The sequence below is a fragment of the Vespa mandarinia genome, chromosome 23 (genome assembly GCF_050613455.1).
Source record: "Vespa mandarinia isolate Hongniang chromosome 23, ASM5061345v1, whole genome shotgun sequence".
Lineage (NCBI taxonomy): Eukaryota > Metazoa > Arthropoda > Insecta > Hymenoptera > Vespidae > Vespa > Vespa mandarinia.
In genome coordinates this window covers 654,255-674,765 of record NC_140832.1, presented here as the reverse complement: position 1 = coordinate 674,765, position 20,511 = coordinate 654,255, and the positions used below count along the sequence as shown (strand labels likewise).

General features: G+C 29.1%; 3 protein-coding genes across 7 annotated transcripts; 1 reads left to right on the top strand and 2 right to left on the bottom strand.

Annotated features, from left to right (window-relative positions):
• Positions 1-732: 732 nt before the first annotated feature.
• LOC118450066 (SH3 domain-binding glutamic acid-rich protein homolog) lies at positions 733-3,450 on the bottom strand. Of its 2 annotated transcripts, XM_085663710.1 has the most exons (8): positions 3,294-3,450; positions 3,052-3,171; positions 2,121-2,303; positions 1,892-2,041; positions 1,601-1,641; positions 1,226-1,393; positions 1,126-1,154; positions 733-869 (listed from the first exon to the last, which is right to left on the bottom strand). In XM_085663710.1, the coding sequence occupies exons 2-6, from the start codon at positions 3,094-3,096 to the stop codon at positions 1,228-1,230; spliced, it is 585 nt and encodes a 194-aa protein (XP_085519836.1). In that variant the 5' UTR covers positions 3,097-3,171; positions 3,294-3,450; the 3' UTR covers positions 733-869; positions 1,126-1,154; positions 1,226-1,227. The 2 variants fall into 2 exon arrangements, with proteins under 2 accessions (XP_085519836.1, XP_035741363.1); XM_035885470.2 differs by lacking the exon at positions 733-869 and having other exon boundaries at positions 885-1,154.
• Positions 3,451-3,808: 358 nt separating this feature from the next.
• On the top strand, positions 3,809-4,712 carry RpL37A (ribosomal protein L37A). The gene is made up of 3 exons (XM_035885471.2): positions 3,809-3,892; positions 4,325-4,453; positions 4,538-4,712. The coding sequence occupies exons 1-3, from the start codon at positions 3,890-3,892 to the stop codon at positions 4,682-4,684; spliced, it is 279 nt and encodes a 92-aa protein (XP_035741364.1). The 5' UTR covers positions 3,809-3,889; the 3' UTR covers positions 4,685-4,712.
• Positions 4,713-7,691: 2,979 nt separating this feature from the next.
• On the bottom strand, positions 7,692-20,019 carry Pgant5 (polypeptide N-acetylgalactosaminyltransferase 5). Of its 4 annotated transcripts, XM_035885465.2 has the most exons (9): positions 18,940-18,964; positions 18,671-18,807; positions 11,815-12,633; positions 11,324-11,642; positions 11,039-11,216; positions 10,499-10,679; positions 8,478-8,716; positions 8,214-8,348; positions 7,692-8,130 (listed from the first exon to the last, which is right to left on the bottom strand). In XM_035885465.2, the coding sequence occupies exons 3-9, from the start codon at positions 12,413-12,415 to the stop codon at positions 7,981-7,983; spliced, it is 1,803 nt and encodes a 600-aa protein (XP_035741358.1). In that variant the 5' UTR covers positions 12,416-12,633; positions 18,671-18,807; positions 18,940-18,964; the 3' UTR covers positions 7,692-7,980. The 4 variants fall into 4 exon arrangements, with proteins under 4 accessions (XP_035741358.1, XP_035741357.1, XP_035741361.1 ...); XM_035885464.2 differs by lacking the exons at positions 18,671-18,807; positions 18,940-18,964 and adding an exon at positions 19,245-20,019; XM_035885468.2 differs by lacking the exons at positions 10,499-10,679; positions 18,671-18,807; positions 18,940-18,964 and adding exons at positions 9,393-9,573; positions 19,245-20,019.
• Positions 20,020-20,511: the final 492 nt, after the last annotated feature.

Here is a 20,511-nt window from a genome sequence, read left to right as displayed (position 1 = left end):
TGTCGATTGCACGATTAAACTTTTGATTTCTTAAATTCCTTTATTATTCAATAAGCAACAAAAAGGCCTCAATAATCTAAAAATTTAATGTTTGAAACGAATAAAATGTTTTGTTCCTTATCAACAATACTCTATCAGTATATACACTGACGTTGATTAGGTCACTTGTCTTTTTTCTTATGACTAAAGTATATTAAATATTTGTAAAATGCTTTGTCACAAAGGAAGTGCAACTTTGTTACTTGTTCCATATTTCCTTTCAAACAATAAATATACATTTACATGAGAACATTACATTTGATCGATTATATTTAATAAATCTCTTGGTATTCTAATTTTTGAATGCATCACTAATCCTTCATTTCTCATTTATTTTTATACAATAATTAATTTGTCTTTCAAATATTGCTGTATTTCTACGCAAATTGTTACGTATATTCCTAAAGAATAATACACTTTCATAGCAAAAAAATTGCTAGACAAAGAATTTGAATTCTCTGTTACCATTACTATATAAGAATAACAAGACAAATAGATGAGGATAAGAAATAATATGATTTCTAATTAATCTTCAGGATAAAATACTTACAATTTGTAAGCTAACATGCGCAAAGAAAAATTTTAAAGAGGCTGAATAATACTGTTCCTTCAAAGAAGAGCATAATTTAGTAGATAATATATATATATATATATATATATATATATATATATATATATATATATTTAGATATTATATATACTCTTTTCTAAATTTTTTTGTTAAACTTCTAACAATCTCAGCACACTATAATACGTTTAACTCCGATCTGACCTTTTCATTATAATGATAATAATGAACAAAAGATGCTTGATATCTTTCAATATGAAAACTGTAATGAGAAGTAATGGAGAGATATAGTGTAAACGATTCAACTTAAAAATTGATATAGACTAATATTATGAAATAAAATAAAATCTCAGTATTTACCAAAAAAAAAAAAAAAAGAAAAAAAAAATAATAATTGATATAGATTTTTGATTTCAATTCGACGCGGCTCTACAAAAGTATCATGTATGGATGACTCTATTCAATTCAATTAATATATATCCTGTTGTTCAGAAAAGTGGTAGTGGCAGTATACTCACTCAGCCTTAAAAAGATGATAGTCATAATTCTGTAAAATGAACTTGTTAATAATAGCAAAGTTCACAAATTGGCCTATTCTAACATAACAAATATATTTACCTCTATTCTTCTTTTTCTTGATCATCAGACTTCTCTTCATTCTTATCGCCAGTTTCTTCCATTTGTTCTGCATCTTCTTCATTCGCTTTTGTTCCACCATCAAGTTCTGTCGGTTTAGATCCATCCAATGGATCATTATCCTTTGGCAAATCCGTTCTATTTTCTGCGCTAAAGTGGTAAATATTTTCAGAGTTTAATAACCTTTTAGAGTTAGTTATAGAATTCTTAATATGCTATTATACATCAATATAATATAAAATTATTATATTATTTGTTATATCAGTAAATCACTAATTTATTTATATAGTTTATAAACGAATTCAATATAATTTACTACTTACAAAATTATGCAATCAAATATTTCGTAGTGCATACCTTTCTGATTTTACTGTAGCTGCATCTTTGTCTGTGGATGGCTGCAACAAATACGTAGTATTTATGAGTAGAGAAAATAAATTTAGTATCAAGGACACAAGCCTAGAAAATAAGTATAGGTCATAAAATTTCTGAGATTCAAACTTTTAACATATAACTGAAAAACAATATTAATAAAGGAAAATATATAGCGTTCAGTTTTTATAACGTTAGGTATTATAACCAATTTTTATGAAAACAAATTAATATTTTTTTTTCTTTTCACATAACAAAGTTAATTCGATAACAAACCTCTCGACTCGAAGTATTCCCATTCTCTTGAATATCATTATTTTGTGCTTTCGAATCTTGAGATATATCCTCTGGACTAATTGGAGGTGTTATTTTAAGAAATTTTTCTAATTCATCTAATTCATTAGCCATATCAAAATCTTCATAATCCTAGAATTACATTGATTATTATTATTATCATTGTAATTTTTATTTCAAACATAAAATATAAAAAAATATCAAAATTTACCCCACAATATTCATCTTCGTTAAATATTTGAGGTGGTAAAGGATATTTACTGTCTCTTCCAACGCTATTGCTTTGCATAAACTCTTTATCTAACTCTTTTCCTGGTTCAGTTATATCAATAGTTTCATAATTTACATTCTTACTATCCAATATCATTAAAACCCGCTGCTGTCTTTTCTTCACCTATTAAACATTATAGCCAACAATGATATTAAGATAATTTCTAATAACGGTAATAAATTTTCCATTATACTTAAGTTAAAAATAACATACTATAGTTACAATTTTTATAGTTAATACATAATATTGTTCACAGATAACAATAAATAAAACACTTGTAAAAAAAAAAAAAAAAAAAAAAAAATAATTGATTAGAAATGTATATAAGAAAAATCGAATCCCCTCTCTCTTTCTCTGTAATGTATTCATATATGTGTATATCTAATTCAATATCAGAAAAGCGTGAAACTATATACAAGGTATATCATGCCAAATGAAAAGTATAATAAGAAAGAAAAGAACAGTAGAAAATCGAAGCAACACAAAGTATAAGAGAACTTTCACCAACGGTACGAGAAAAATCACTCGTACGATCATTGACACGTTGAAAGATTAAACGTTATAACATATGTATGAAAATATTCCTGATTTCAAGGGACCTAATATAGCGTAATGATAGTACGAGTGACAGTGACCACCGTCCGATTCTATGAATTTGATTGTAATATGATACACTATAGGTCGTTAAGCGTGAAATGTCATAAAGAATCGATTGGGGCCGGTAGTACGATCACAATCGGTTATAGATCTTGGAATGGATCATTATTTTATCGAATATATTATAGTTCATTAATTTTAAGGTTATTGTTCGATCGAAAGAAAATGTACGCTATTTCTTTTTCTTCTTCTTTTTTTTTCTCTTTTTACTCACTTCCTTGTTCCCGCTGATACCCGATACGTAGATTTTAACGACCATCCTTAGCCGGTGTCTCCTTCGTATCGATCGACGCCTTCCAGCTTTATCTCTCACAGCAACGATCCTTTTATGACCCTACAAAACGTTATAACGAACAAATCAGTTATAATTCGTGATTCACCGCGAATTTATTGTATTTCTAATCTAACGGCGATGACGATGAGAATGAGTAACTGAGGACAGTTTCATCAACGTACACAGAATAGGCTACTGCTCCTTGTTTCTAATACTTTCACACTGTGTCTGTAGCTACGTCATTCGTGCTAGTCTCCCCTTCGTGTTAGAGGTGTTCTCATAGGCAATCGTACCCTGTATGTGTCAGCTAACGGGAGGTGCCGCCACCGAACGTCGTATATACAGAGTGTCTATAAAATAATCTTACTTATAATTTTGAATCTCTTTGCTTTTTCGATACAATTATCATATTATCATGAACTTATGTACAGTGCAAATGTAATATAAACTTATTCGTCAATAATTCTGTTTTATAAAAATAATTTTCTCTTCATGATAAAATCTTATCTTATATATTTATATGTATTTCGTATATATGTGTATATATATATATATATATCGACATGAGAATTAATTATATAATGCTAATTAAAATATTTTTTATTTCAATCATTATTATTACACTTGTTAAATATCATTGTTACTAAATAATCAAACAATAATTTTGTTTTTTGAATTTCCTCCGCACTTCCGGTGCGCGGTATATTTCACTAGAATCGTTTTTGGCGCTCGTGTTCCTTCTTCCGGTTTTCACGAAGGTGTCGTATAATTGTGCAAAATGGTAAGATGTCAAATCTGTTATTTTTAATAAAATCGTTTGAATCTATTTAAAAAATTATTAAAAGTATATCATGTTATAATGTTTTTACAATTTTTTGTACATGTATTATCTTAGAATGTTATATTTTTAAGTAAAATTGTGATGTGAGGTTATGTAGTGAAATTGCTCCCATTTTATTCTGAATGTTGTGATATTTTATCTAAATAGTACAAAAATCAAAATTTGTTTTTTTTTTTTTATTTAACAGAAATGTAACTTCCGTTTAGATTAAAGTTTATTAATTTATGATTATTAATGTGTAATGTTATAATAATTAACAGTATCAAATTATATTGTGATAAGTGCGTTTAAAAAGTTTTCATGTCAAAAAGAAATTTCTTTACACATATATTAATTATTGTCTAATTAAATTGGTTTGGTTTCTGCTATTAGGCTAAACGTACAAAGAAGGTTGGAATCACAGGGAAATATGGTACCCGATATGGAGCCTCTCTTAGGAAAATGGTTAAAAAAATGGAAATAACACAGCACAGTAAATACACTTGTACCTTTTGTGGCAAGGTTAGTACATATATTATCCACATATATATTGTTTGTACTTCATTATAATATTAATCAACTTCTGTTTAAATTCTATTTCTATAGGATGCTATGAAACGCAGTGTTGTTGGAATCTGGTCATGCAAACGATGCAAAAGAACAGTCGCAGGTGGTGCGTGGGTATATTCTACAACTGCTGCAGCATCGACTAGGTCGGCAGTTCGAAGATTAAGGGAAGTTAAAGAGCAGTAAATGTATATAATAAATACGTTAAAGTACATTTTGTACATCTATTTTTTATTTCATCTCCTGACTCATAAATTTATATTGTCATAGATTTAACTTTACGAGTATAATTGACTTATGAATTACCACCCTATACATTGAAGTTACAGGTTGTATCTTTGTCTTAACATTAAAAAAGATAACAAATAACAGTAACTGTTCAAAGTATACAATAAGTTACAAAGTGTTCAGAGCCATTCGATAATAAAAGTAAAGTCTAGTTTATTCAAAGCATCATTATAATCCAGTTATATTTAATTGCCCTCGGTAAATGTGACTTTACTTCAAATTTGAGATAAATAGTTCTGAAGAAGTACGACTCTATGTATACACCACTAAATACTCGTAATATTCTATCTTTGAGGCACATTGGACTCAAAAATTCAGGGTATCGACACACCTAATTATTTTTATGTATGTACATTCAGAGTATAAATTATACAATGAACTATGTTTTAACAATATAAGTATTAATTGATTTATATAAAAGAATATACATTGTAGTTAGAATGTAAAAAATCTGTACAGTGCAGATGCATATAACAAATAATTTATTTGTTAAAAGCTGGCAAATTAGTCATATTCTATACACGTTTCATTTCACAGGTAAGTAGCACATGAGGATACGTATACCTTTTTTTTAAGGCATTATTATATAGAATTATTTATAATTTTGTGATTTTTATCAAAATTAAATTGAAGGTGTATGTTTCTTACAAATGTAACTAATTGTGTGTGTATATACATATATACACATATATATGTGTATATATATATATTTCGAAAAGATTTCATAGATTTATGTCGATTAGAAAATTAGCAATTTTTAAACATCTAGAAATGAATATTGATCCACTTATTAAGAATCTTTTTTACTGTTGCCCAATGATTTATACTTTTATAAAGTATATGAGGCCATGTAACATTGGTAAATGCTTTTTTTTTTTCTTTTTTTTTTTCTTTTTTTTTCATGCAACTCGTTACATACAATATAAGTACACTAGATTACTTCAAAATGGCTTGTTGTAAATTAAGTATAATTTACAGTTCACAAGTATAGAATAATATCGATATATATATATATATATATATATATATATATATATATATATATATATGTATATATATATTATATATAACTTAATGGAACATGTGTAGATTGCTTTATTGTCTTTAAATTTGCATCTTCTGACTTTCAGCATATTATAAACAAAAATTCGTCAAGATGGAATAAGAGTAAATAAATAACACTCTTTAAGATATTAAAACATTGGAAGTTTGTTTCACTGGATTCTTCTATGTAATGGACATTACTATAATTAAGCTTAACATTTGTAAATATATATATATGTACACATATATATATATATTTTTTTTTTATATATGTATATATACATATATATATGTTTATATATATGTTAAAAACATTAAAAAATACAGAAAACAAAACGATCAAAGATTTCTATTTGATCAATGTACTGGTGAATGCGCAATGAAGCAATTATGTTATTTAAGACAAAGGTATTTGTACTTCATTTTCTGTGCAAACATTAAGAAGTGTATTAGAAAATAAACTTAGGATTGCAATATATGGAATGACATGACATGGAAATACTATCACTTCGTTTTCTTTTTTGTTTCTTTTTGTTTTCTTTTTACATCAATAAACATATTTTACTGAATCTGAATAGTTTAACTGTAAATTTTAGTTAGACTCTCTCTTTCAAATATATAAAATCAATCTAAATCCTGTACAAAAATAAACATTGCTGTTTTAAAAGTCTAATTACATGTACATATATAGGCTATAAATGATAAATTATTGTTGTACCATCACCATAATATTTTTTTTTTCAGATTAAATATATAAATGTTAATAATGTATTACTCTTTAATACTAATGTTGCATTAAGTATTAAAGTTTTACTATGGTACACAACATGTTCTAAATATCGTAAATGGGTGTGTTGAGAATGTAAGAAAAATTGTATTACTCACGTGTTACTAACTGTAGATATAGGAAGTACAGAGATTATTTTACATGGACACGAAAAAAGTAATTGTCTCAACTATAACGAATATTGCAATTTCTTTTGAAAAATTCATATCAAAGGGAAGGGCGCCAGAATCTGAAAGACATCTATTTACTCCTATCCAATGGTGTAACATTTTTTTGTTCAACTGCGATATTAGCAATAATAAACTATGCTTAAACAAAATGTAATATCTATGAAGAATAGTTATTTATTCTATTACAATAAAAATATGAAGTCTTTATTAATAAAATGCGGAAGACATATATCATAAATTTAAATGAATATGTAAGATATATAACAAGATTGTAACAAACAACAGCCGGTAATCTTTCATATTTAACTAAAATCTCGTAAATGTAATCTCATTATGCTTTAGTGAATAAGATTAGTAGAAATCTTTGCTTTTATTGAAACAAAAGCATAACAACTTAATTACGAATGAAATGCAAGGAACTGTCAGAAGTATCGGTATAAAAAGATTCAGTGCTCTTCCCTAACTAATAATGGATTGTACGATACAAGTTCTCTATAATTAGTATAACCAGTAGTGTCACCATGAATTTCACTTTCATACTAACAACACTCACACAATCATAGTTGTGACACTTACAAATTTAGCATATCCTTATATATTTTTTTTTTCTTCACACATATAGATTAATATCTTTCAAACGTCCGCCATTGCACGCACCCCAAATTATCAAATACGTCTCTCTTTCTTTTTACGTTAACAAGTATTTATTTATAACAGTGGTCTCTGATATGCTTTCTCTGTTACTGCTTACTAAAGAGTTCATTCTCTTATTCTTTTTTTTTTTCTTTTTCCTTTTTTAGTATCACTCTTGCACGTTCTCACACAGTCAGAAATTTACTTCTTTTATTCTCATACATTAATCAAGGCATACCATAAGAAATGGCAGTAACTAAACACCATGGTCTTAGTAAAGTCTAATTAATATTTATCTTAAGAAATAAATGAATTATTCAACTCGCGAACCGTTTGTTCTTATTATGAAATTCACATGAAGCTACTTTCTTTCCCAATGTCTATTTCATTGATATATCAATTCAATGAATTGACAAAACATAATACAGCGATTATGTTTCTATCAGTCATAATACTTATCATTCTGCCGCGATATTATCTTATGGTCAGTTCCTTGATTATAATCTATTAAATATATTAACAAATATTGTATAGAGGTCTGCACTTAAGCTCAATGTATATTAGCTAGCTTGCCATTTGAATTTACTTTGCATAATCCATTTTTGTCCAGCATTATGTGGATCGCATTGTGCAAGAACAGGCTGCGAGGCATCTCCTGAACGTGGTTTTGACAGACAATGGCCTGTATTTGTGTGCCTAATCATCTTTGTCTACAATGTTCATAGTTAAACAATTGCAATAAATTATTAATATTAAAGAAAATGTATTTTATAAAGAATTTTATCTTTTATACCTCTTCATTGTAGACCCATGCTTGATTACCACCCATCCCATGGCAACGAACAATTTTAACTGGACCTTGTGGGCTGGCTGCATCAAGGCACATATCATCCGACATTATCTGTTGTCGTTTCGTATAAGCAAACACCTACATTTTATGATATTTTGTCAATATAAGTGCAAATATAACAAATATAAAAATAATACAAAAAAATACAAAAAATAAGTACAATGTAACAAATAAATTATTTTCATAATTAAAATATTCTAAACATACCTGATTACCACCTAGTCCATGACAATAGCTAATGCCAACAACTTCTCCTGTTCTTCTACCCATGGTATCCAAACAGGTATGCGTATCAACATTTTTAACATCACCAAGATAATAATAATCTAGCGGCATTGGTGATTCAGGATAAATATTTTCTAGATACCACCTGAAGCTTTTGCATTTAAGACGTTCTCTTAGTTTTATTCGTTCTGATACATTTCCAACGACTACATTTCTTGCACCTGCAAAGTTTTATTTTTGATAAAGGATAACTGCATTATATTTTACTATCAAAATGTGAATATATATTAGTAGAAAATAAAGTAATAAATTATTTCAGGATATGTGCTAAATAAAGAAATTGCAATGTGTGATATATTAATATTTGCCCATGAGAATGACCATAGTATATACCATGAACATCATATCAAGGCACGAACAAATAATTAGATATTTGAAAGTGAAAAGAATTTCGTGATATGGCTCTTATTTATTCGTGTGAAAACTCGTACACTGTAAAAATATTATGTGCGATAGTGATAACGTGATTTTAGTAACAAAGAAAATTTTATTATAGTTTTTTTTTTTTTTTTTTTTTAGAAAACTATATCAATTATGTTTAAGCAATACCCTCTCGCTGCTGAAATTGAAAGACTGATTAAAAATCGTACAATTAAATAGAGCCCTAAGGTGGACATAAACGGGTATCTGACAGAAATAAGCAATATTCCAAAACCATAAAGTAATTGTGTTAGTTGCAAAAACATGCTAACCACCACCCAAAAGAAAAGATACATGCAAAATAAAGAAATTAAAAGTATATATAAAGTATAGATATATAGGGTACAAGAATTGTCTTTCTTTTTCTTTCTTTCTTTTTTTTTTCTTTTTTTTTTGAGACATTGGTGTTAGTGCTACCTGGATTAATGTTGTAATAGAAGTACTTCCATTGGTCCAACCAGACCTCTGCGAGGCGCGCATTGTTGTGGTTCACTATCTTGCTGGTACCACCAGGGAAGGTATACGGAGTTGACTTACGGAATACATGTCCAACGTGTGAGCATGTTGCAATTTCCAATGTCCCACCACACATCCATATCTAACCAACTCAGTTGTGTTAGTGTGTTAGCAAATACAATAAAATTACATAATAAAAAGAAAATCAGAAGATACATTATGCATGTTATCAAATTCTCGACCTCGTTCTCTCCCGTGGATTCCTATAATATAGCTAAACAAATATCAAAGGCAAGCAATATTTTATGTTAGTTGGCTGGATGGATGAGTGGTTAAGGCTACTTTTCACACATATTAGAATATCAAATAAATCAATACATTATCAAAAATGTAAAGCATAATTATTTGTAACTATTGTAGTTTCCCCTATGTTCACATAACATGTCAAACAAGAAACATTTTTAACATTATACCAAGTAATTATGAAATCACTTCATCTACTTTCTATGTTTAAGTTTATAAGCAATAAATAGACTAAAATTCTTACACCTTTGTAATGCAGCTATTTAAATGTATGATATAGATGAAAAAACATCACACAACAAATGTGCAGGATGTAAAAAACCATTCCAAAGTTTTAATAATATCATACTTTAAATATTCTTTTCAACAGTAGATTAGAACGCTAAAAAAAAAAAAAAAAAAAATAAAAAAAAAAAAATAAAAAAACAAGAAAACAAAAAAATAAAGAAAGAAAAACAATAATCACTAACAAAATAATGTAGCTAACAATAATTTATATCAGATACCCGTTATACATATTATTATCTTATTTTCAGATGACTTTGTTTAATATCTTTTTTAGATATATGACATGGTTTTTCTGTCAAAGTGAGTTATAAAACAATTTGCGTTTTGAAGCATACTGTCTGCTTATTATTTCCAGCATACATGCATTAAATTTTGCAATAGTTGTCATTAGTAAAACTTAATTGTATTATTCGAATCATATCGAATATTGATTAATATAATTGGAATAGATAGAACTATGCATTTATTTATCTAACCTGGGTTCATGGCATAGTAAAAATCTCTCCACTCATCCATCCAGACTTCGGCAACCCTGGCCGCATTGTGTAGAACTATCTTGCTGACACCACCAGGAAACGTATACGGGCTCTTGTCGCGGAATACATGTCCCACGTGTGAACATGGACTGATTTCTAATGTTCCACCACATTGCCATACCTATAAGGTACTTATGATTTAAAAATAGAAATACAAGTGAAAATTTCATACGACCATAATGATTACCAATTGGTATTTCTCTGTTTCTGAGGATGAAACTGTTAATCATAATAAGCAAGTGTGTCTAACAAGATAAATAAGAAAGCGTTAGAAAAGAAACTATAGAATGAAATCATTTATGAAATTATTAAGTCAGAAAGATAAACGTTGAATTTTCTTATCTTGTAAACAGCCAGTGTGTTAGTAAAAAAAATTCACAAATTAAAAAAATACATTATAATGCACAAGGTATAATGTGTTAAAAACAAAGTTTTATATGGATTATCGATTACTTTAACTCGTAATGCGTAAAAACTCACTCGGAAACTCATTTCAAGATTTTCACCACCCCATATGTCCATTCCTTCGTCATACGCACCAAGTTCATAGAAATAGTCTTTATCTATAGAAAACAAACCCCCTGCCATTGTTGGTGTACGTAGAGGAGCTGTTCTATCCCCATTTCTTCTATCCATTTCTCTTTGTGCGACTCTGTACCTTATTAATTGGAGTTTCTCCATTAGAAAATTTATATATATAAAATCGTATTTACGTTTAATGAGAAATTTAATCAATAAGAAAATAGAATAACAACAATGCTATACCATCGAAAGTTCAATTTCCAATTGAAACCACCCCAAGTCATATCACTAGCAGGTATATATTCAAACGTATCATCGCTAATTACATCGATGATCGGACATACAACGATTGTCCTATCGTCTGCTATCCTTGAAAGCAATGGTTCCAACCATCCTTCCGTACATTCACAATGTGCATCCAAAAATGTTATAACTTGACCTTTCACATGTTTCGCTCCTAATAGTCTAGCTCTTATAAGACCAGATCTTGTCTCTGTGCGATAGACGTACGTTGGTACGGGTAAAGTTTTAACATATTCTTCTAAATCCTTTTTTAAATGATCTGCAATTGAAAGAGTCATATGTTAAAATTATTATACCATCTTGTAAATTATTGGAATAGGAAGCGCTTAGAAAAAAAAAAAAAAAAAAAAAAAAAAAAGAAAGAAAGAAAGAAAAAAAAATAGAAGAAGAAGAAGAAGAAGATGAAGAAGAGAGAAGAACGTAACACAGACCTCGTTCACTAGCGTCATCAACGAGAATAATCTCTTTTAACAACGATCTAGGTGATCTATTGATAACGGACCAAACGGTACGTAACAAAGTGCTCCAAGCCTCGTTATGAAAGACGATAACGATACTAGTGTCCGGAAGATACTTGTTGTACTTTTTCGTTTTACAACCGTCGAGTCTAATGTCTTTTAAAGAACGATGTAAAGAAATCATGTCACTAGCCATTAGATTAAATTGATTCAATTTAAATAACTCTTGTTGTTTAGTTTCGAGTTCAGGAGCAATATGTACAGCTGCTCCCATTTCACCTGGACTACCCTTATTTTCTCTAACGACTTTCGACGGTCTCCATAAATGTAATTCCGATTGCTTATACTTTCTTTTATTATATAATTGTAGATCGACAATTTCTCTTTTCATTGCTTGAGGATGTGGCTGATTTTCTTCCGTTGGTGTTTGCTTGCTCGTATCGGAACAACCCCATCCGGATCCTCCGATACAATCCGAATAGAACATAAGTACCATCACGTCTACCAGAAACCATACCAAAGACGTTAGAAGAATCACTTGACACGTGTGAATGCGAATCTTGGAGCGAAACATTTTCCCTCAAATCCTGGCCCTCTTAATCCCGAGTGCATCACCTAATTTTCCTTATTTCTCGCTTTCGAAAAAACGAACGTTCTTTCGACCTTATTTTCTTATCCGAAGATTATTAATATTTACCAATCAATCAACCAATCAATCAATCAGTCGGTAGAATCCAAATAGAATTTCCAAATAATTTTACATGATTCTATTACAATCTTCTTCCGCTTCTCCTGAAACAAAGAGATATTCACATTCATTTATTATAATCTTTCATTTTTTTTTCTTTTTTTAGGAAATACAGCTTTATAACATTTTAAATGAATTAAATTTAAACTACGTTGCTTTCACATGCCAGAAAATATATTCTCTCCGTTTTGGTTAGCAACAACGTATCTCTCTCTCCCTCTCTCTCTTTCTCTCTCTCTCTCTTTGGTAATTGTTAAAAAGCGAAAGGGAATACTGTGTGCGGGATGCGTTTCGTAGGTACGCAGGAAATTGATCCGTGCAAAGGCAAATCTCCTCTCTCTCTCTCTCTCTCTCTCTCTCTCTCTCTCTCTCTCTCTCTCTCTCTCTCTCTCTCTCTCTCTCTCTCTCTGTGTCTCTCTCTCTCTCTCTCTCTCTCTCTCTCTCTCTCTCTCTCTCTCTCTCTCTCTGTGTCTCTCTGTTTCTCTCTCTCTCTCTCTCTCTTTCTCTCCCCCCCCCCCCTCTCTCTCTCTCTCTCTCTCTCTCTCTCTCTCTCTCTCAATATCTCGGTCTTTCGCTCAACTAATGAGACCGTTCACTCTCTGGGAAATTATATTGTGGTGAGGAAACGGCCGAGCAACCGATGATATTAATTAATTAGAGAACCATTAAATAATGTATTTTCTAGGTAACAGCGAATTCAATAACGATATTCGCGGAACAGCTGCTGTTAAATATCGTTTGTATATATATATATATAGTGTATAATGTAGTATATATATACATATACAGCTGTGTATATTATTCTATTTTTAAAATTAAGTTCATAGGTATTTTTAATGAAGTCTTGGGTTAATCTATTTGAAGCTATATAGTACATATGGATTATTGAATTAATACTGAATTAATAGAGAACATGATTTGACAGCAGATTCGATTTTTCTGTCGTTATCATCCTGGTTGACATGACTATAATATGACATTTATTCTTTTATTATTTCTAATTGAATATTCACAAAATTCAAAGGACATTGTCCATTTTAACATTGTTAATTTTTTGATTCAAATAAAATCTACTTTACAAGCCATATCTATTTCATTCACTCTATTTTTCGTTCTTGAGACCAACATCAGATCATTTTCATTCTGTTCGCAAGATAAATTGTTTTGAATAAATGTATTCAAAACAATTGCTTTTTTTTTCTTCCTTTTGTTATCTTCTCATGAAAAAGTATGTACGAGGACACGTAAGAGATCATATAAGTCAAACAGGATCTTCATTGGCGAAGGTTATTGCGTCCCACATACGTAAAGTTGTATTGAAATTGAAAGTATATGAGAGAGCCTTTCACATACAATATATACATTATTAAAAAATAAGAATATAAATATTTATACATTCTTAGATCAATACAATATGATGAATGTAAATTATTGTAAAATAATAATAATAATAATAATAATAATAATAATAATAATAATAATAATAATAATAATAAATTTATATTTTTATTAACGTTTAAAACTATTTCAAAAGTTGCATAATAATTTTAAGTTTTCGTAATAGATTATTTTTCTTTAGAATTAGAAAATAGAAGAGAATCCTTTACTCTTTCTATCTAAATATGTTAAATTATTGAGTTCGCATATAAATTACATTACTAAAGTTATAAAGATAAATGTGTATACATATCTTTTTAGATCAATATTGTGTAAATTATGTATAAGGAATAAAAAGTGTTTCAAAGTATTCTAAAGATTGCCTAATGCTTTCAGATTTTAAGATGGATCATTTTAGAGTTAAAAGACACTCTCTTTTTAAAATATTTTAATTATTATGTATAAATTACGTTATTAAAGGTATAAAGATAAATATATATTTTTAGATCAATTTCATTTCAAAATTATGGAGAAAGAAAGAAAATGTAACATGTTTTAATCGGTGTGTCAAAAGCTGCTTGATGCTTTTAAATTTTAAGATGGATTCGTTATTGGGTTAAAGAACTTTTCTTTTCTTTTTTTTTTTAAATATATAAATAATTAAGGTGCACAAGAATATTCCTGACGATGACATTTCTGTCCTAAAATTTATTCATGCATAAAAGAGGTAATAATTTATGACACGTCGATTGCTCGACCGTGGCTCGATTTTATTGAATTCTTTCAATCTTAAGTGAGATAAAATCGCATATTGGAATGGAACGGGGTTGAACAATTAATGAATAAGAAATGATCAAATATATATATTTTTTTTCAAACTAATAATGTAGGCTGAACACGAATGATACCTAAATGTTTTGAAAAATCAATTAGTCCTTTTTCCAGACAATTTGGATTAACTTTTCTTTTTTTTCCAAATTAAGTCAAACTATAAGCCTAAGAAATCTCAAAGAAAAAAGAGTAATTGGTTTTCAAAATCCCTTGGGTATTAAATATATTTATGAACCTACTTTCTTGGCATTTTTTTTTTTGTTCTTTTTTGTTGCGTGTTCTCTCAATGCGAAAGAAGAGGATACATATTTTCGAGTGTAATTTGTATGCGTCTGGTTCTAATGAGCTAAAACTAGGTCTACTTTCGCCAAAGTATATGCGGACACATTTCTCATTGTTCTCGTTAGTCTTCTTGTAGTATTATCTTTTCGACATTTGACTGGTACTGTTATACTAGTACTGGAAAATTATTCCAGAATAGTGCTTCTCTCGACGATACTGCGATACAATAAAGATCGCAGTATCATACGGATACCGTTATTACGCGCGCAGTTTTATACGGGTCACAAACCGGCACATACTTTTCCACATTGTTGAGAATGAATTTAGCGTGAGACACACGTTTCTGTTTACCCGATCGAAGTTCGTTAAAAAAGCAAAAAAAAAAAAAAAAAAAAAAGAGACAGAAAAAAAAAGACCAATATCGTCGATCCCACTATAAGCCAATTATTTTCTTTCCATAACAAAATTACATGTATAATGTAAAAGTTACAGTATTTTTTGTATTATGTAAAAAAATTGTTAGGCTTGTAGTTTCACAATCTAAAAAAAAAAAAAAAAAAAAAAAATATAAATAATAAGGAAAAAAGTAATTGACTTTTAACAATCACTAGGAAACTTTTAGCGTTAACTTGTGTAATTATAAATACCTAGTGTAGGTATAAATTTTGTTTAAAAAAAACAAATATAAAATAAAACTTAATTTCATGGCACGATATATATTGAGTTATTGAGAGGTTAACAATTTTATTTTTTTTTTTTTACTTTACATTGAACTTATTTGAATATTAAAAATAGTATTGTTTAATAAATCAAACGATAAATATCATGTAAAATCCATAAAGAAAAGAAAGAAAAGAAGAAAAATGAAAATACAATAGAAAAGTTATAGGTCGTATACGTTTTACTGTAAAAAAAAAAAAAAAAAAAAAAAAGAAACAAAGAAAACAAATTAAAAAAAATTGATGAGTTTTATTGTTAGTAAAAATATTTGAAAATACGAATAATATAGAAATGGAATGGACTGTATGGAGTTTAATAGCATAACGAAACGTCATGCATGGCTAATTTTTCTTCTCATCAGCAGAGCTATAGCGCTGATGATGAAATACTATCTTTCATTCCCTATCTTTTTTCAGTTCCTTATTGGCCATTTTTCTTTTTCTTTTTATCTTTTCTTTCTTTCTTTCTTTTTTTTGGTTCTTTCATTTTATTTCTTTATATTGTATAACAGGATTTAACCAGCTCAGCGAAATATTGCAGTTGTAACAGAAGAAGAAATTCTCTCTCTCTCTCTCTCTCTCTCTTTCATTTTCTATCTGCCTCAATCTCTCTCTCTCTCTCTTTCTCTCTCTCTCTTTCTTTCCGTTTCGAAATATCTACTAATAAAAAAGTTTATTACTATTTTTCGAAAAGATTTCTCGATTATTAACAAGCGAAATGCAATTCGATCCAAAACGAATGCAGCTTCATAATATGCATGTGAATTTCAAAAGGATCAACGTTGTATTGCATCGAATTCAAATAAGTCGCGCAATCGTTATTTTCTGAATCATACTCTTTCATTATAAATTATTATTTGATTTTAAATAAATAAATATATAAATATATATATATAAATATGTTTATTTATATAAAATGTATGATTCCAATGTTATGTGGCATTAAGTAGTATTAATTCTTATCAATGTGTTAAGTACCTTCATTACATATTTACAATAGATCTGCTTATCTTTGTTTTTTTAATTCTATTATCTGACGTTAGAATTCGAATATAAATTTGATATAAATCGATCGATTCTTTTACATTGATAATTTAATCTCCTATATTATATCACTTCTATATATTTTATATCGATTAGGTGGAATTTCTTTTGATAATTTTAAACATCAATTATTCCTTTTTTACGACAATTTTGGGTAAATTTATTTTCGAATTGTAAAGAGTCTAATTTACTAAACTAAGAGTCTAATTTAGTAAACTAAGCCTGAAAAAAAGCTTTGAAAAAGATTAATTGAATTTAAAGATCAGCCAGAAACTTTTCGTTAATCCTATATTAACAACTAAAAATATTAACTCTAAAAATTGTGAGACAAATTAAATGAAATATAAGAAAGAAAATAAAAAGTGGATGCACCCCTAAAGTCGGTCATACAACGTTAGCTTTATCTATTACATTCGCACGATGAAATTCGAAAAATAATATGATGATAATTTTAATGCCAGGAAACGATTATCTTTAAGAAAATAAAAATTGCTTTTGTTTAGTGAAAATATAAAACATAACGATAGAGTCTCGACATATTTCTTTCCTTTATGTCTATCTCTCATAAGTAGAAAGAAATTATTACTCGAAAAAGATAAAAGCCTCATAATCGTCCGATATGCAAACGTCAAACTACACTACTGTATTGTATGTAAAAGAAACATTAATGACTTTGTTCAACGGGAGCATCAGGACTTCGCACGTTTCATTTATTATTCTGGATTATCTCGATAATTTTATGGCCTTTTGTTTGCTCTGTAAATTTATAAACATTTATTATTACTGACCATAATTTTAATTACGTAATAAAGGTATTTCAAAGAGATTAATAATGTTTGATACTCTATAATGCAATATAACTTTGAAATCACATACTTCAAATATCAATTTATATATATATAATGATTTGTAAAGTTTCATTTTATATTCTCCCTCTAAAAAATTAGATATCATTTTATATTTCAAATTATTTCTCATAGTTCCCAAGTACAAGTTATACTTTATGATTATACTTAGTATACTAATACTAATATAATATTATAACTTTGACATTATATTGTCTTAGCGTAGACAATACAAAATTAGATTACAGAGGATTAATGGCTTCAATTATATATATATGTACTTATACTATACAATATATATATATATATATATATATATATATATCATTATAATATATATATATATATATATACTCTTAGAATAATATAAATAATATATAAATTTAACGTTATATCATTTTTGTCTATGTGCCAAATAAAATTGATTTATAAAAAATTAAATGCTATGAACAATATACATGTATATATTTTTTTAAAACAATAAAATGAACAATGAAAAGTCTAAAGATGAAAATAAATTATACGTGTTCTCTATAAAACTATTACTTCTACTTAAATGATTCTTTTTAAGTTATTTCCAAAAAAGTAGTCATATCAATATGATTTATATGCCATTCTCGTTGAGATTGTATGGTTTATCACACGAATTGATAATTTTCGACGCGTTTACATGATACTAATCGGATTGGAATCCGACGATCGACACTTGGGACGTGTCACGAATAACGAATCACTGTATCGAACGGTATCTCGATAACACCATACGCGACATACCAATTGACAACCGCAATTGATAAAAACAAAAAAAAACTATATAATTAATAATAATAATAATAATATAATAATAACGAATAATAATAATGATACAATAACGATGATTAAAAATTAACTATTCCTTTTTTACGCGGGAGATGATGAATGATAAGAAATTCATTCATTAAGAAAGTTAGAATAAAATAAATTCTAAGTGGATCAAACCGAACCTGTGAATAATTCGAGCGCATCGACCGCTAAAAGAAACTTTTTCCCTTCTTTCTTTCTCTCCATACGAAGAACCACCGTCAGGTGAACGTTCATTAATCTTCTTTATTTTCACTTGATAATAATTCCTTTCATTATTCTAAAAAAAAAATATATATATATATATAACTACTCTTCTAACTATACGCGTATAGAATTGAAATCAAGGTTGCGTTCGAGGAGATGCTTTCGTAACCTTCCCTCTGAGAAGACGATGATCGTATGTGTGTACCTGAAATCTCTTTACGCCGCGTCACCGTTAAGACTAACACACGTAACGTGCTAAAAGGAACTAACATAAGTACACGAGGCAGAGAGAGAGAGAGAGAGAGAGAGACAGAAAGAGAGAGGGAGAGAAAGAGAGAGAGAGAGAGAGAGAGAGAGAGAGAGAGAGAGAGAGAGAGAAAGAGAGAGTACGAGTATGCATACGTGTAAATACAGGACAGTCTATACATAAATCACATGGTTTGAATTTTCTCAGAACAAACGTTTAATAAAAGAAATTAAATTGTATATATGCATATATAATATATGTACCTTTATTTTCCGAAAGAGACGAATGTCCTTGGCACCCACGTTTTTTTTTTTTTGTTTTTTTTTTTTTTTCGTTTTTTTTTTCTTTTTTCTTTACAGGATCAACGTTGAACAGGAGACGAAAAATCGAGGAATACGAAGAAGATGTACATATACACGTTAGGATACATCTATGTTGGTATTTATTTCTTGAAGGCACGCGAGAGCGTCGTTCCGTTGCGTTGACGACACTTACTTACGTACGCGTGTACGTGATTGTTCCTCCTTGATGATTTCGAAGAAACAAGGAACATGAAAAGACAGATTGAAGATCGGATGAAATCACGAATGAACGAATCTATGTACGTACGTACGTACGTACGGACGAACGAAAGAAAGATAATCGCGAATGAGCCGCCGCCTGTTTCGGATCGAAAGAACGTTCTGATTGATTCAGATTGGAGGTGGTTGAAGAAGGTGGCGGTGCTCGAATCAAACGGAACGGCGACTTACGGAAGACGCACGATTCGATAACGACAATGATGATAATCACGATCACGACGATCACGATCACAACAATGACGACGACGTGAAGAAATCTAAGAATTCACGCACTCACTCGCGCACGTCAAAATTAACGTCACGCCGATTACAGAAGACCGCCGGCGTACAGTCTACTTCTCTTGTACAGTCTCTCTCTCTCTCTTTCTCTCTCTTTCTATTCCTATCTATCTCACTTCTACCGAGAAACGTGAGAATTCGATCGTCACAACCGTCTCACCCCCATCGTCCATCACTGGCGAACTTCACACTGCGTTGCGACGACTACTCCTATACTAACCTCTGATTGGTCGCGATCTTAACGAATCGTAGACGGTCGCGCTTGAGGATAACGCAACGGCCAATTATAACATTCCTTATCCAACATTATTTTCTTATATTTTCATACATTATTATTTCACGATTTAATTTTATTTTCTTAGATCAAATAAAAGTATCTTTGATTGCTGCAGTTGTGAAAATATTGCATTATTTAATTAATATCAATGAGGTACGATGCAACGAATTGAAACGTTTATTAACGAATATACATTGAAAATCCAAGAATGATTGATAATTATTCGTTCATTATTTTGCGATTTAATTTTTTCTCGAATTAAATAAAAGTATCTTTGACTGTTGTTTGGCATTAAATAATTATATAATTCAATATTTCTTTATGATTCCGTAGAGCGAAACAAAATGTTAAAAGTCAAAAATGTTTAATCATTCGTTTATGATCCTGAGGCAA